Genomic DNA, 17,129 nt, shown 5'->3' on the forward strand with positions numbered 1-17,129 from the left:
GATAATAAAGGTTCAAACAGCAGAATATTCCATGTAACTTCTAGCACTTGACAAGTATTTAAAATCCACTTAAGTGCATACATAGAGGATTGGTTGAATTCATTTTCCACCGGATCTGTGCTTAAGTAGTATTAAGACCTTGCAAAACGTGAAATAAGAAGATCTTTACTTGAATTGCTTTATTCATGAGAAGAAGACATTTGAATGCTAATGCTGACAGCAAAATTATATCTATGTTTTTGTCCTGTACATATTTATAATAACTCTTATTATCAATCCAGGGCTATTAAGACCTGTGTTATACAAACGTACATTGCGTGACATTTTAATGTACGGATGAACTTAAACATTTTAATTTACCCGATACAATACTCTCAAATGTGAATAAATACCTGCAAAACTATTCCCATCAGCATAAACTGTAGGCTACTTGTGTTTGACACCACATTTCCACATAGCTCCGTGTGCATATGCAAGTCACTTGGAAGCGTATTGATTCCTACGGCAACCTCAGGGATCTCTGATGTGTTGAAAGGCTATTCCATTTAGTTCAGTTGTTTTACATTGTTGATAGTAAAACTGTGTGATCGTTTATTTATATATATATATACGTATTCAGTTAATGTTGTTTTGTTTCAAACAAATATTTGAGGTTGAATGTCATTATCACATTCATATACATTCATTTATTTGTATATATCAATAAATATATTGATGTTGATATATTCCACATGAATAATGTGCTTTAACCACTAATCTTGCAATACAGATACATTTTATCACTTGATATGTAAACCTTATTTCCGCTCATTTGACAGCCTATAAATAGAGGTTGCTTCGTTGCTTCGTTCCTCTCCTCGAGCGGTGTCTCTAGTCGTCTGTAAAAGAAACGCATTTAAACACGAGTATATGAAACGGAATAAAGGACACAAAACAAAACTGTGGAAATGAGGTGTAGTGCTAATTAGTAAATGTTAGCATGCTAACATGCTAAAGCACAAGCAGACCCGATGCCAAGGCCACCTATCTAAAAGTGGCCTGTTGAAAAAGGTGCTCCACACCCAAAAGCAAAGAAAAGACAGATATGGTGTCACTCCAAATGCCATGTGAAACAGCATCAGTATTGTATAAGTGAAACAACTCTGCTCTTCCAAAGGACCGAAAGGCTGGAGAAGACACGACGTCCAGGAAACGTATCGCTCTTTCCCATCACAGCCCACTGATAGAAAACTTGAAAGCTAGAAGATTGGTGTCCCTCAGGGGTCAGTGGGAACATCGTGCAGTCTGTGTAGGTGCAGGGAGTGGTTGACACAGCTCCTGAATACAGCCTCACATTTGTTTGTGGCATTTCATCATTACTCTGTCTCCAAAGTGCACAGGGTGCCAGGTTAGATGAAGTATTTGTTTGTCGGAGGTGAAAGTAATGGCTAGTCATTGGTGGGAAGCATCCATGCGCAAGTCTGTTACCCTCGACAAGCATTTCATCTCCTCGCATACAGAGACACCCTCACCGTCTGATTTCTGCAATGGGAAGGAGGACAAATGCAGTTTTTCTACCCCATTACTCCTGTTTTCAATTCCATTCACAACTTTATCGTCCCTCAAGGAGAAATTCATTTGGCGTCACAAATCTCATCTCCATCAGGAAGTCATGCAATGGCTGGTTAGTGACAGAACTGCAAAGACTGGTCGCCTCTGCGCCACGCAAATAGGATTTGTTCACCAGCATGCAGAGCCTCGGAAATCACTCTTGCAATTGAATAATGAATTCTTTAAGTTTGTGACCATGCGCGTTATCAGTAATCGACCTTCTTGGCCACAGTCTTGTGATTGAAATGGTTCTTCTTTATATAACAAACAGTCGGAGTTAATTTACTGTGGACGATCTAACCGGTGTTGCAGAGCAGTGTTGCAGTTGTGGGATAATTAGCTCTCAGTGGACGAGGTATCATGTGACCAAGAGTAGACAGGTGACACCATGGCAGCACAAATACACAGGAGAGGGATGGATCCCGGGCGAACACAACAGTGTGTCTCCAGAAAATTCACCAGCAGCCCCCAAAGGGACCGGAGGTATTTTACATAAGCAAAGAATGAATAAAAGCTTCCTTCAAGATTACAGCGCGCAGTTTGTTATGGTGAGCAGCACAGATCACTGCTGGTTAAGCTCTACACATGTACCAGGTGTGTGTTTGTGTGTACTGTATGTTGTGTGCTCTCACAGGATGAAACTCATTCTGTAAACCATAACAAAAGGAATCAATTTCGAGACCTTCAATGCATCTTACATAAATAACATCCCCACTGGATATTTGTATATGACTGATCGATCAATACAAGGTTATTAAAACAAAGCGCTGTGTTTCTCCAGGCCACTGTTATCACTCTCACCGTCAGCTTATCAACAAGCCCCCCCAATCCACTGCACTTTGTCTAGTGACGGATGTGTAGGTTTTGCTAAACAGCTGAAACAGGGGAGGAAAAAATGGCTGGCACGTCTCATTAATGAAGCACAACTGAAATATGATGATGGCCGGGATGATGACAATGACGTCCAGGAAGATGAAGGTGCTCTCTGTTGTCAGGGAGCCTCAGTCCTGCTCCAGGAGAAGCTCATTAATTGGCTGCCGGTGTGTCTCGACTGGCACTGTGTGTGCGTGTGTGTGTGTGTTTTCTGCTCAATGGACTCTTGGCCATTCATTTTATTGAGAAATGATGGTGAAGATAAATAAATAGATATTTTCATACCTTTCTCTTCTCCTCTTCTAATTATTTTCTCCACATACTTTGCCCTTAGAAATGCAAACATTAACAAATCAAATCAGTAATAATGTACTAAGAGTGTGTGAAGAAGCACCTGTGTGGCTTCAATTTTGGTTTTGGTATTGGCCCTAGTAATTGGATGATTCACCTAATGCCTTTATGTCAGAGCTGTTTAACAATTAGGGATGTAGGGGTGTACATGCATCTGCACAGCTATGCAGACATCAGTATGTATATACAGTTCTCTCAGATGTGAGCCAGCCTTAGATATGCTAATTGGACAGTGAGTTGACAAGGACTCAACCATCAGCCTGCGTAATGAGCCGCTGCGCAGAAGATGGGCCGCCTCTGAAGAGCAGGCAGCAGTGAGACAGAGGTCGCTGGAAGAAATGATGAAACGGGTTTGGGTGTTTTGCGAGCCCTGCGTTCCGTCGTCTCCGTTGAGTGAGGGCTGTGTAGGGGTCCCCATGTACACATGCACGCGTCTTGTTCGTCTGCTGTTGTCGGGTGAAAACCTTCACCTCGGAGGCGAGATTCTGCAAAGTGTCGATTTTGTTTTGCAAGAAGAAGGTTGAAAAAAACAGGGATGTTTTAGCCAGATGACGACGCAGTTTTTGGCATTTCCCTAAAGGCTTTGAAAGAGGTTTATGAGCCTAAGGGGCTGAAAAATTGACTCAGCTCATGGAGGAGCAAGTAATCCCTCCACTTATTTGAAAGCATGAAAATTGTCGAAATTGAAGCTGCAAGGTTTTCCTCCATCAGTGTTGCACATCGATCACTTTTAAAGTAAATTCGGGACATATTAAAGCATTATGGGCACCTTCACAGTGACTCTTAAGCCTTGACTCTTTACCTTATGTTAAAACAATATTAAACGTACAAAACATTCAGCAGTTAAAGAGCTCAACAGCATCGTTTCATTAATTTACTGAATAGAGATTTTCAATTGATTATCAGCCCTTCAAGGTAGACTCGCCACAAGCTAAGATATTTTGAAATTACGTTATTTGCACCTGTAGAAGCCACAACTCTTTATGATATCACATTTTTATTCTCAGTCGTTGGAAATGGGGTGTTCGCAATGGTTTATGGGATGCGTAGTTCCCTCACTCTTAGTTTAACTATGTACTTGTACCGTTACATTTTTTCTGTTTTCCAATGTCCTTTTTCGCTCTAAATCGAATGTTTTATGGTCATGAGACATCTCGGAGCTGGCTCCACACTTAAAACTATTTTTATAAGGATTCCCTAAGATGCCAATGGAGTGAATTAATGAGAAATTTCCTTCAGAAACCAGAGGCGTTCTAAAAGTGAGCGGCCGGTGATACACTCTATTGCAGCTGAAGCAGGTTTATTTGGCTCTGTTGGCTCTTGTGTTTTCAAAGAAATATTTTACAGCTGTGTAATACTTTGCTATCCCTTCACAACATAATACTCAAATCCCTTTGTGTAACATTTGAAGCTTAGTTAAACTCAGTGGCGCTACATTAGTGACTGATTGAAGGAGCAACAGTTGATGAAATAAAAGTTAAGAATAGCCCTGTGTTATTTAATGTAATGAAACTAATATTGAGCAACACGGTATAAATACCAGATATTTTGAGTCTCTTAATCTCCATTTAAAGGAAATGTTAGATAATTTACTGTCTCATTCCTGCAGCACTAACAAAACTTCCTGTGAACAGATCAGCTTCACTAAGCCCATAAACACTTGTTTTCGCCTTGTTCTGACCCCTTCTGATAATCTGCTCTATATGTACTTTTATTTCATTTGGTAATTTACTTCCTGCTTACCCGGAGCCAGTCCAGCTGTTGCCGGGCTCTTGTGAAGCCGGTGCATCCATTACTCTATGCCTTTTTACTCTTGTTGTTGTGGTTTCCTCCGACCTTGGGGCCCCTTTAAGATGCGTGGGTGTACATTTACCGCACCATTGTCAGGCTGCTACAGCTCTGCTTTGTCCTAGACATGCAGAGACTGAGGTCAAAGTGAAAGTTAGTTTGGTTATTTTAGCACTGGGCCAGGAGAAGGTTTCAGTCACGCTTCTCTCTCTCTCTCTCTCTCTCTCTCTCTCTCTCTCTCTCTCTCTCTCTCTCTCCCTCTCTCCCTCTCTCTCCTCTCCTCCCTTTGTTCCTCATCACGAATCCATGTGTTGTCTTGGCTTTGAGATGGAGTTGTTGCCGAGCAAAACCTGAAGCACATCCAGAATTAAAAAATGGGGGGAACAGTGATCTAACAGCTTCAGTCGTCATAAATAACAGTCATGCTGGTGTGTATTTCATTGATGCTTTGATGTTGGCTTGGATTGGACAGAAGGGGGCAGAGAACGAGGAAGTTGAACTCTTACATAAGAAAAAGTTTGACGTTCTAGTATTTTTAATTCTTATTAGTGTGCGTCTTCTACCCTTTTAACTGCAGGTGATCAGTTAATTAAATTGGGTCCTCAAGCAAAGCCCATTCTCCCTGCCAGAGAAATCCAGAGAGACGACGTGGGTGGATACAAATTTTTAATTCGGTTTCTTCATCATCCCAAGAAAGCTATTATTATGATTTGGATATCATTATTTCACTATCTTCAGAAAACCAGGTTTCCCCACTAAAGTTCACGTGATACGGGTGTGATAAATACATGTATGATAAATACATGTGTGAGAGATTTGAAAACACACATACTCCACAGTTGAATGCCTGATGTATATAAACTTGTCAAAACATAGATCTTTACAATATGGAAATTAAAAATCCACTTTCAGCACATTGTCAACACAATTACAGAATTAGCATCATTGACCATTGTAGCCTCAAACACAGAGGCTGGAGGAACAAATAAATAGAAATAATGAAATCCAAGATGTAATCAAAGTACTATTGTATTTTCAAACATGAAACAATTATACATTTTTATAAAGCATACGCATAGAAATGATTATTTTCTGAATTTAATAAAGCAGCAGATCATTTTTGCATGATTATTATTATATATTATATGTAGACTAGGCCAAGATGGCAGTAGGAAAACAACAGAGTACTTAAAACAGACACAGTTAAGAATGGGGCGATTTATGATTTCATAAGGAAACAGTTTGTTAAAATAATGTTATTGTCAATTTCCTGATTTTCATTTTTTTACTTAATTAATACTTGAAAGTTTGATTAGTAATTTCACTCATAATTTAGTTTAATTATTCATTATTCAAGAATATAAAATGCAAATCACAATTATTCGGAGTGATGTTTTAAGATTGCTTTTTTGTCTAAACAACAGTCCCTCAACAGATAAAATATTAAGTGACATGAACTGAAATTGAAATAGTCAGGATAAATAATTGAATGTTTTAGTTGAATAATAATAGAATCCATGTCATTTTATTCCAGCAGTACACTGCTTGAATAGAACATCACATTATCAATAATTACATTTACAGATTTTCCTATTGTGCCTCCAGGTTTGGTGTGATTTTACTGTCTCCATGAGTCATATTTGCTTTAAGAAGTGCAGTTTAAGATTCTAGTGGAAACCTTATTTATGGCTCCTCACCAGTGATGAAAATTGTCGCCTCTGGTTGGAAATTGTATTGCTATTCGTCAATATTTCCCATCGTGCCCCACTGTTTGGAGGTATGTAGCACTGGGCTGTCCTGGTTTCAGCATCCTCCAGCATTAGGCAAGTCTCACAGAGATTTACCTGAGACTCCCGAGTCTCTAGATTCATTTATATTCAGGGCAAAGAATCACCGTATTTGAGTGACAGGTGTGTTTTCTTGTTAGAGAGGAGCCTCAGATATTTTATTTCCACTGCTAAAAATGTAACCAGGGCGGTGCAGCTCATGCCTGCAGTAAGCCGCGCTTCATCCTGCGCCTCTGATCCTCGACGTGTGCGCTTATATGTGTGTGCGTTTGTGTGTGTCTGCATGTTTGTGTGTCTGTGGGCTGCGTGTCTAAGAGAGAGTGAAGGGAAGTGTGAGCGAGTGAGTGCCAATCTCCCCCATGATGCTTTGCCATCTGTCATTTTTATTTGCGTTTGTGTGTGTGTGTGTGTGTGTGTGTGTGTGTGTGTGTGTGTGTGTGTGTGTGTGTGTGTGTGTGTGTGTGTGTGTGTGTGTGTGTGTGTGTGTGTGTGTGTGTGTGGTCGGTCCTGTGGGTGTGCATGCATTTGTGAGCATCATTTGCCTACAGGGTGCAGGGTCATAGAAAACATGAGGTAATATCAGTCCCATCCTCTTCTTGCATCCGACTAGTGCACAGCTCCCACTCCAAACTTTTCTGCTCCAAGTTGCCGCACAAAACCATGCATAATTCAAGACAAGGTTATTTTTGTGCTTTGAAAAATGTTAGTGTAGAGCACAAGTTTAGAATCACCGGTGAGTAACAATGGATGGTTCAAGCCCTAAAAAGTTTTGTGGTGCATTGAACATTTGTAAAAAAAAATTCCTTCAATAATTCCCCCCCAAAAATAGCATCTATGTTTTTTCCAAGCTTCCTGACACTCATGCAATACTTAGATACTCGATCCGAATAAAACTAAAAGAAAGAGAAAGAGCTCAAGCTCCTATCAGGTGTGCTATCCCTCAGCTAGCATGGTGCCGCAGGAAACAGATCTGATCTTTCTGTGAGCGCTCCGAGCTGGTTGTCATGGAGACAGGCCTTGTGAGACCATCTCAATCCACTTGTGGCAAAAGGCATCATGGGTAAAACTGTGTGTGTGTGAGGGGGGGGGGGGGGGGTGTCTGATAGGCGAGAAAAACAAAGCATGTCATCTTCCGAGGGCCCCGGCTCAGCAGGGGCAGGTTAGGTGCCACCTAAACAACGTTATTTCATCATCCTGATGGAACACAATAACCGGTGTACATTTCACCACCTGAGCTATGGTGTCATTATCTGCTTCCCCACAATAAATAGCACATATATCCCCATCAATCTTTCTGTCTGGCTGACCATCTGTGTTGTCGCGATGAAAAGGTAATAAGACCGACCCCTGCTGTCTTCTCTCTGGATGCTGAGCCAGATGATTAGGGAGAGCAGGTTGTGATATCTACGAGGGGGCTGTGTAGGCCTGAGTCATGAGAATATCCCCGGTGCCATCAGTCCATGATCACCTTTTAATTACATTCTTCCCTCTGACAAGCAAAGTGCATGGCTGGTTGCAATCTACGTGTCGTGAGAAGAGGGACGTTAATAGCACGAGCACAGACAAGCCCAGACTGGCCTAGCTGGTGTACCGCTGCCGCCTCTGTGCGTCTGTTTTGGCTTGGTCCCTCAGCGTTCACAGCTGTAGGATGCTCTAAGCCCTTTTGTTTGAACTGTGTCAATGGACCAGCAACAGCTGGAGCAGCCGGTGCAGGGCAGCTGGGGAGAGGAAGAGGATTTGGATACAAGCAGCGTTTTAGAGTGAGAATAGACGGAGGTGGAGATGGATGATAGGGCGCCACAGAGAAGAGATGGCGTCGAGAGAGGAGAGGTTAACGAGGGAGACGAGGAGGAAAGTAGAGAGGAGAGGGGAGGAAGGAGATGAAAGAAGAGGAGATTTCGAGGAATAGGGAGACTAATGCAGGAGTGAGATGAGGGTAAGATTAAGGATTAGGTGGAGGATGAGGAGAGTCGAGTGGAGGTGGGGCAGAGAGGGCTCTGTCAGCAGGTGAAGAACAACAGGGGAGGGCAGGATAAACTGAGAATGAGAGAAAGGGTTAGACTGAGGTCACAGGGAGATATGAAGGCCTCTGTGAATCCAGCTCTCAGGACGGAGGAAGCAGACGCTGCAACACGCGAGGAGGAGTACCCAATGTTTCAGTGGCTGTGTGGCTCCACGCAGAGCAGTAGCCCTAGTTAGATTAATGGCGGCAAATTGAGTTTCCGTAAGAGGAGAATGTACTTAACATGCTGCCAATGGTGCTTGAATGAGCGCTGATCAGATTTTTCTTATCGCATTGTTCAATTGAAAAAGGGGACGCTGAAAGCTTTTCTATTTGACGTCTATTACGCGTCGTCAGATAAGACGAGGGCAGAGTGGCGAGGAGAAAGAAGCCTGGATCAGATAGACAGCCATGTTTTTCAGATGAGCTATTTTTAGTGTAGGGGCTGGCAGACAGTAATGTGTTTGAACAGGTCATTAGCTCAATAAGTGGTTGGAGGAGTCTTTGAATATGTAGCTCACCAGAAATGCCTCTTTCATTTAGTAAAGTCGCCCGAGCGTTTGGCCTAATCTCCGCTACTCCACTTCTGCCAGTGCATCAGGGGTGTCAGGCCAAGCGTGCGCTCATGGGCGTTTTCCCGCATATTTATGTGCCGATCACATTGTGCCCCGTCACCTGTCGATACGTACTGTGTGTCTCCCTCCGAGAGCATATATGTCATCCTGTGCCCGGAGACGTGCGTGTGTTTGATGTATGTACAGGTTGACAAAGGCGCCTTTCTCATTCGGCCTCCCCACCTGCGCTCTGACACATCGGGCCGAGGGGGTGGGGGTCGGTACAACTCGATAGCACTGAGGAGTTATTGACTCCCAGACAGGGCGCTTCTGCACAGCTTGTCTAAATCTCTGTAAGCAGACAGAGCTGAATTATGTTCCGACGTCCACATGTGCCAATGACTTGAGGAAAAAGAGAGCAAAACACTGATGGAGACCCACCTCCCCCCCCCCCCCCCCCCCCCCCCCCTTTTTCCCCCTCCCTCCCCCAAGGCGAGGGATTAACTAGAGAGTGAATATCTATTAAAAGCGCAGTTTCTGATACATTCGCCGTTATTGAATTCAGCCGCGACTCCCACCGACCCCTCAATCCTCTTTGTCTTAGTGTTTTTCATCACTCCGGCGCACTCTTATTGCATTAACACTTTTATGTGCCACCAGAGCAGCGAAATACTGAACGCTAAGAAGGAATTAGGCCAGAGCTGAAACGAAAATTATTAGGATGTCTGAGAAGAGGGAAAAAAAAGAAAAGAAGAAAAAAAATAACCTCTTAAAAATGTATCATTGCAGCTCATTTCACGGCTCGCTAGAAAAGGAGACTTATTAATACAGAGGCAGTACGCTGAAAACTATTTTGGTCTGTTTCTTGTCTTAGTTGTTGAGCAGTGGCTCTATTGTTCTGGTATTAGTTCAGTCAGAGCTGGCCTACTTGAGCTGCTAATCCCAAGTTAGAAGTGCGCCGGCTAAATCAAAAGACTTAATCCTGCATTAGCATGAATTTGTCTTTTAATTTTCTTCATTAGGACACATCCTCCACATCTGTATGGATCGTTGTATGTTTTCCCGTCTCCCCCTCATGGTGCATTGACATTTCAGCAGCCACTCTAAATACAGAACGATGAATCAGAGGGTGGAAGGAAATGTGCTTTTCTTTCGTATCAGCTGACCTTCATGTTTTTTTTTCTCTGTGTCTGCAGAGTGCCTATCCCTGTTGAGTGAAGCCCTACCTGAGTGTCCGTCATCTCCGACCCGCCCACAGTGGTGCCTGCCATGCCTCTGCCCAGGACAGGTGGCGCTCTGGCCCAGTCCAGGAGGCCTATCGTGGGGCTCAGCCTTAGCCCCTCTCCCCTGTGTATGCTGCTGCTGTCGATGATCCTGATAACCAGCCCTCTGAGCAGCGTGTGTGGACCATTGGGTAGGTGTCTATCTATCTATCTATCTATCTATCTGTCTATCTATCGATCTATCTATCTATCTATCTATCTGTCTATCTATCTATCTATCTATCTATCTATCTATCTGTCTATCTATCGATCTATCGATCTATCTATCTATCTATCTATCTATCTATCTATCTATCTATCTATCTATCCATCAATCCATTCATCCATCTAGATATCTTTTATGGCAGAGTATCTACATCATTTATAAATCAGTTTCTCTTTGTTGTCTTTCTTTCTCTCTCTCTTTTCAGTTGAATGACAGCTGCTTTATTGTCAGCAGTAAATGTGATGTACAAAGGTGTGTGTGTGTGTGTGTGTGTGTGTGTGTGTGTGTGTGTGTGTGTGTGTGTGTGTGTGTGTGTGTGTGTGTGTGTGTGTGTGTGTGTGTGTGTGTGTGTGTGTGTGTGTGTGTGTGTGTGTGTGTGTGTGTGTGTGTGTGTGTGCGCCCGCCCGCCCGCCCAGGCCTGTCACTATGTCAGGTCTGGACCGTGGCGTTGTTAATATGTTTTGCTAAGCGGAGAAGTCCCATCAGCATGTTCCTCATCATCTCCTTGATTAGAACATTTACACAGATTTCCTGCCTCAGCGGCAAAAAAAAACACACACACATGCTCAGACACACTCAGCTGTCATTTCTCTGTAAATATATTTGAAAGCATGATACAGGCTAGAGGTGCAGATAGCACTTCCCGCTGTTAGAAACTGGGAATTGTCTGATGTATTTTTCATTTTCCATTTATGTAACCAAATTGAGGCCACGATCTTTTTACATCATATTTGAAATATCAACAAGTCATTGAAGAGGTCAAATTACACAATAACTTTCTGTTGAAATGTGGTGGGATTGAAGATCTCTGCCGCTTGACCTCCTGCGGTGTATCTATGCAAAACAAATAATGCCTCCTTTTCCATTTCTCTCCGGCCACAGTTAAGAAAAACAGAAAATAAATCTAACTGAGTTGCTTCCTTTTCTTCCATGCACAATATGTGTAGCAGGTGAAAGGTTTAAAATCTACTCCAAAATCGACTATTGAAATTTTTCCTTCACCAAAGATGAATGGATTTTGGAATTTCTTCCCTAATGGGAGTCGTATCCTTGCAGAGTTTTTGTTGGAAACATTCATCATATTCACAGTTTCTCCTGCTAAGATGAAAGAGCTCAATGATTAATGCACACGGAAAATAGGAGCGTTACAGGGAGTGAAGATTAATAGGAATTAATAGGAAATAAAATGTCACCTCTACAGTAAATGCTTTATGAAAGACCATTTTTTTGGCAAATTGTTTCTAAATTACTTTTTATTAAGGCAAAAAAAAAGCTGACATTAAAGCAGGGGACAAATAATCCCTAAAGGTAAGCTCGATGCTAAAGTTAAACACAAACAAAAGCAGAACCATGAAAATGAAGTCATGAATCTTTAAATTCTTCAGATTTCGGGCACACAATCTTTCTTCCTGCATGCACCCCCACATGCACCCCCACATGCGCCCACAACTCTGTCCATTATCTTTGTATCACAGATGATTTCTGTTGCACAAATTTGGCCGAGAGATGTAAACATATCTGACAGCGAATACACACAAACATGAAGAGATGCATTATTAAAAGTGGCTCAAAGGCGTGTCAGACCACAGCTGGTTGCACTTAATATCTTTGCCAAAAGTAAATTCTTTCGAGGCAGAATGTAATGCACTTACACTAATTTCCCCCAGAAGAACTTTTTCCGAAAGGACAAATTTAACTTGTGTTTCTTTAGCCTGACCTGAAGCAACCTCAGGGTTCAAAATGCTTTTCTTTCACCTGACACGCTCACCACACTATTACACAGTCAGTCAGTCAAGTCTAAGAGTGCAGCAGCAGTCAGTCAGTTGGATGATTACAGGTTACACATCGGTTTCATTAAAAACAGACAAGTGGGAGATCAGTGCTACAGACCTGCGTGGTCCGGTGAAACCCACCATTAAAGAAGCAGAGCTCCCCATTACTCCCCTCATTTTCCAGGAGGCTCTCTAGAACCCTAGCGATGATAACAAGTTTCTGTTCAGTGCAAATCCACCCAGAGTCGGTGCCTTGCAGGGCTTTTCCCTGGCTTTCACAAGAGGCTTAAGTTGTAACACTGCCAGTGGGGTCAGTTTAACACGAGGACTGGCGTTGAGGCGCATTTAAGAGAACACAGAAAAAACATTTTGGACTCAACGTAAAGCCACTGAAACCCATGTTCACGAAGAAGCACACAGAATTTATTCATAATCCCACAGCCAGGAGAAGCAGTTTCAGCTACGCTACTTCTTTCATTTGTGGGCTTTTGGATCGTTCATATTCTCATATTGTTGGCGGGGGGGAAAAGCTCAATTTGCTCAATTCTCTGTCTGCCTCTCTAAGAGTCTACCAGGCAGGAAATATGCTGCTCTTGAGCCCTGAAATGGGAAGTATAAATTTGCTCTGATTGACTATTCTGTACCATTTTTTGCTTCTTTCTCTGGAGGATTATGACAAGCATAAAATGAAACCACTTTATTTATGACATTCAGAGTGGGTCTTTAAGAGGCACACCACAGTGCGGCAGGCACAGGAGCGCTCTTTTGACACAGTGTTTTCCCAGCTACTGACAAGCCATGGTACAGAAAGGGGAATGGGGTCTGTGCAGCTGTTAACCAGTGAAAGCAGCAGGAATGGGGAGGATTTACAAACAGACTTTAGAATTTGCTAGTGATTATTTGATAAGCAGTTTTTTTTCTTCGTCTCTCTCCTTTTTGCTACTGTTCAGTCTTCAAAGTGTAAGTGAATCAACACAGCAGGACCTCACCCACCCAGACATAGGGGGAAGTGGGAGGAGGGATCCAGGTTGCTATGGGAAGGGTCATCCTGACTTCACCCAGATGGATCGCAGCTATTCTGTAGCTGAGGAGGAGTTAAGCTGGGCACCATGGCAACAGGCCACAGACAGATAGCAGAGGGGTGGGTGCATGAAGTTGTGTGATTGATCTGACTCAGCCACTGTGAAAAATATAGGTTCACTTCTGTGGGCTCAATATTGGACTTGGAAATTGCTGTTTTCTTACACAGGGTAACTGCTGCACTTGTACACCTGACATCAGACGCAGAGTAGAATGCGTTCCCTTCGAGACTGGAAATTAACGACATCGCTATATTCATTGTTTTTATCAGAATAATGGGAAGATCGTCAGAATCTGCAAGTGCAAATCCCCACATAGGTGTTAGAGTGTGCAGGCAGAAAAATGACACCTTTGGTATTAATACATTTAAAACAGTTATGTGCTGTGAATCTGCAGCCAACACTTCTCCTACCTGTGAAACACTCATGTGTCATGACAGCCTGTGCTGCGAGCAGGACGAGGGTGGTCCGCCCTGGAGGAAGCAAATAGAGAAATACAGAGACTCACAGAGACGGACAGAGAGAGAGAGAGTGAGAGAGAGAGATGTTCCTGTGAAGCCCAACCCCATCTTTTATTTATGACCCACAGGAAGTCCTTCAGCGTGTCCTCTAGATGATACCCAGGAAGTAAGCACAGCACACAGCCATTAGAACACGAGTCAGTCTGATCAGTCCCTGACAGTGAAATGGGGCGTGGTCAGCATGGGGCTATTGCAGGTTGATGTCCTCTCGGTATAAGGGTGTCAATTTTCATGCTTGTATTTTGATTATTTTTCTCTCTCCTTTCCCATCACTCCCTCTCTCTGTCGCTCAGCTCCCCCAAAGTTCACCAAGATTCCCACCGACCAGATCGGCGTGTCAGGGGGTGTGGCATCATTTGTGTGCCAGGCTTCCGGCAATCCCAAGCCTGCCGTCTACTGGAACAAGAAGGGCAAGAAGGTCAACTCTCAGCGTATCGAGGTGGTTGTCACAGTGCACAGCCGTCAACTCCTACTGTAGCAGCATGACAAATACAGACATATATATCCAGTAATACAGATATATTAATACATGTATTTATACAATACTAATAACTATGTCTAGCCTATAACTTGCTAAATTAGTAATTGTTTTTTATACAAATTGTGTTTTCTCGATGTGCTAAAAGCTTGATTCTTAAAGAACTAATTTTACATTTTGTGAAATACACGTGAAAACTAGAATGACAGTCAGTAGAGCGCATACTTCTTCCCTTAGGAAACCATGATTAAATCCACAAGATCAGGATCTTTATTTGGATCTGCACCAAATTGCACACCCTCATAACTAGCAGTCCCCTAAACATGCCTGATTTTCCAGAGCCTGTTCTGTAGTGAAAGTAGACATTTGAAAGTTAACAGTCTTTTCTGTGGGAAAGCAAATAAGTGTTTTTCCAACAGATGTTGAATTATTTCTTTAACATCCAAGCTGTGTCCCAATTCTGGGGCCGCCTCCTTCGTGGGTAAGACTGGTCTGGTCTACGGAGGATTTCCGTAGACTCGGTTTTCCGTGATCTGCATCAGCTTGTACCGCCCTCACCGTCGTCGCATAGCAACAGCATAGCAGTTGCACATGAAGACAAACTTTGAACGCCCCTTGGTTCTTTGATATGTGTACCATTAGCTGTTTGGTTGAACTGAAGGCTGATAGTAAAAGTGTAAGCATCCAAAGTGTCGTTGCTTGCCGGTGCTATTAAATCCTTGACAGGGGTTCGTTACCAAGGCGCAATGAATCCTGGGATAGGCTGGCACAAGAAGGATCCACCCATTTGGAGCCCTCGTTGCTCGGGAACGAAATGACGCGTTTGCCGGCTGCATTTGGAGGAGCCTTCAAAATGTGACAGCCTAGTTGCACTGCTGTAGTCTTCAAATGCAGCCTACGAAGGAGCCAGTCCCTGAATTGAGACCCAACTAATAATAGCACACATTTAAAAAAATTATTGAATTTAATCGTTCATGATAACAGAATTTCACAGACACATTGTCATGTGCCAGAATTTCACAAAACTGACACATAACAATGTGATTGCATCATATTCTATTAAAAGCACATATCACTCAAAGCTAAATGCCACAGAAGAGGCTAATACATCACATTAGAAGCCTGCATGCTGACTGTACATTGATGCAGGAGTGTGACTTAATGCTTAAAGATACAGAATTTCAGCCGAAGGATCCAACCTCCACTGTTGGTAAGTTTCTTCCCTGCTGAAATGTCTGTGACAGACACTGACACGCTGCCTGCTCCTGGATCATATGTACAGGTACACGTTCTGCATATGAGCCTGGCCTCTAGAATTTCTGTAGAGCAGAGCAAGTGAAGCAGGCTTTTAAACATAATATTACTATAATTATTGTCATACAATTACAGTAAAATTAACATGGCGTGACAGATGACAGTTCTGATGGTGATCAATGTGTTCTCTCTGCTGTGACTGATTTATTTCTGTGTTTGCCTGTGGTTCTGTGGTTGTCCAGACCGTAGAGTTTGACGAGGGTGCGGGCGCCGTGCTGAGGATCCAACCGCTTAGAGCTCCCCGGGATGAGAACATCTACGAGTGCGTGGCACGCAACAGTGAAGGAGAGGTGTCCGTCACTGCAAAGCTGGCCATTATTAGAGGTGAGGCACAGAACCACACACAGGAACGCACACACCAACACACAATTTTCACGTGAGCACTCACCTGGCTTCAGATGTCGTCCCCGGTTGCCTGGGCCGTCAGTTGTAGATGTGACAACAGAGCCAAGCCACACCCTGCCTGCACAGCGGGCTGCAGCAAACTGTTCTTTTTATAGTCCCTCTGAGTGCAGTAGAGTGTGATCCAGCCACAGAGAGGGCCAGCTAGTGTGCTAGCTAACGGGTAGTTCAGCGTCCCAGCTCTCTGCAATCACTGAGCTTTCTTGCCAGAGTCAGGGTGTTAATCAAATGTACACTGTCTCCTTGGAAGGAAACGTATCTAATGTGGTGCTCCAACATGCTATGAACTAAAGTCACAGAGCGTGGCTGCAAGCAGCATGGGATCTGAGCACTGGCTATTCGCCCAGCACAGCACGATAGGACGAAGAAATAGAGGGATGGCTGTTCGGGCTGTTACTACATGAAAATCAGGGGATTAGGTCTGGGTTTGGCAGACAACCCAATTCTGCCAGAGGAAATTGAGGAAGAGAAGGAGAGGGAGGAGAAAGAGGTCGAGAGGAGGTGAGAAGGGGTATGATGGAGGCCGAGGAGGTGGGAGCATGTTGAGTAACACAGCAGGATGGAATGAAACAATAGAGATAGAATGGGATGTTCGTGGGAGCGGTGGAGGGGTGTAGAAGTGCGGGAGATGGATGAGGATTGTGGAGTTGGCAGGGCTGTGTTGTAAGCAGAAGGCTGGTAGCCCAGGGAATAGACTCTTGTCCATCTGTTACCCGGCCCATCATCCCTGCACACACAGCCCCAATCTAAAGCACATTACCACATAAGCTACACCTCGAGGGCGAGCCTCGCAGTGTGTGTGGCCATGTGTGTCTGTTCCGGTTTGTGTAAACTTTTCTCCTGCTGAGATCAGTGTACCATGACGCCTCCTCTCCCCTCGGTGACAATGGAATCAGCTGCCTTTGATTCTTCCTAACCAGACGATGTGTTCCGTGCAGTCAACAGATTATTGGACTGCAATGAATGACAGCAATATTTGACGCACAGCACCAGCCACAATCAGAGCATTACCAGCCATAACAGTTTCATTTTGAACAAGGATGCACAGGCTGAATGTGGGGACCGTTGGAAAGTGGACCCATTCTGACCCCGTTTGTGGGGGCTGCCGCCGGTGAAGCTAGTTTGATCTT

At 43.6% G+C, this 17,129-nt stretch overlaps 1 protein-coding gene across 8 annotated transcripts in view; it reads left to right on the forward strand.

Moving 5' to 3' along the window:
* Window positions 1–17,129, forward strand: part of LOC117778755 (receptor-type tyrosine-protein phosphatase S-like) — a 69,146-nt gene that overhangs the window by 4,571 nt on the left and 47,446 nt on the right. For 4 of the 8 annotated variants that reach the window (XM_034614529.1, XM_034614525.1, XM_034614528.1 and 1 more), the window contains exons 2-4: window positions 10,142–10,359; window positions 14,099–14,244; window positions 15,780–15,921. In XM_034614529.1, the coding sequence (XP_034470420.1) occupies window positions 10,215–10,359; window positions 14,099–14,244; window positions 15,780–15,921 (433 nt within the window). In that variant the 5' untranslated portion in view covers window positions 10,142–10,214. Of the gene's footprint in view, window positions 1–10,141; window positions 10,360–14,098; window positions 14,248–15,779; window positions 15,922–17,129 lie in introns of all 8 variants that reach the window. The other 4 variants (XM_034614523.1, XM_034614526.1, XM_034614524.1 and 1 more) reach the window with 1 other exon arrangement.

This window comes from Hippoglossus hippoglossus, chromosome 17 (genome assembly GCF_009819705.1).
Source record: "Hippoglossus hippoglossus isolate fHipHip1 chromosome 17, fHipHip1.pri, whole genome shotgun sequence".
Taxonomy (NCBI): Eukaryota; Metazoa; Chordata; class Actinopteri; order Pleuronectiformes; family Pleuronectidae; genus Hippoglossus; species Hippoglossus hippoglossus.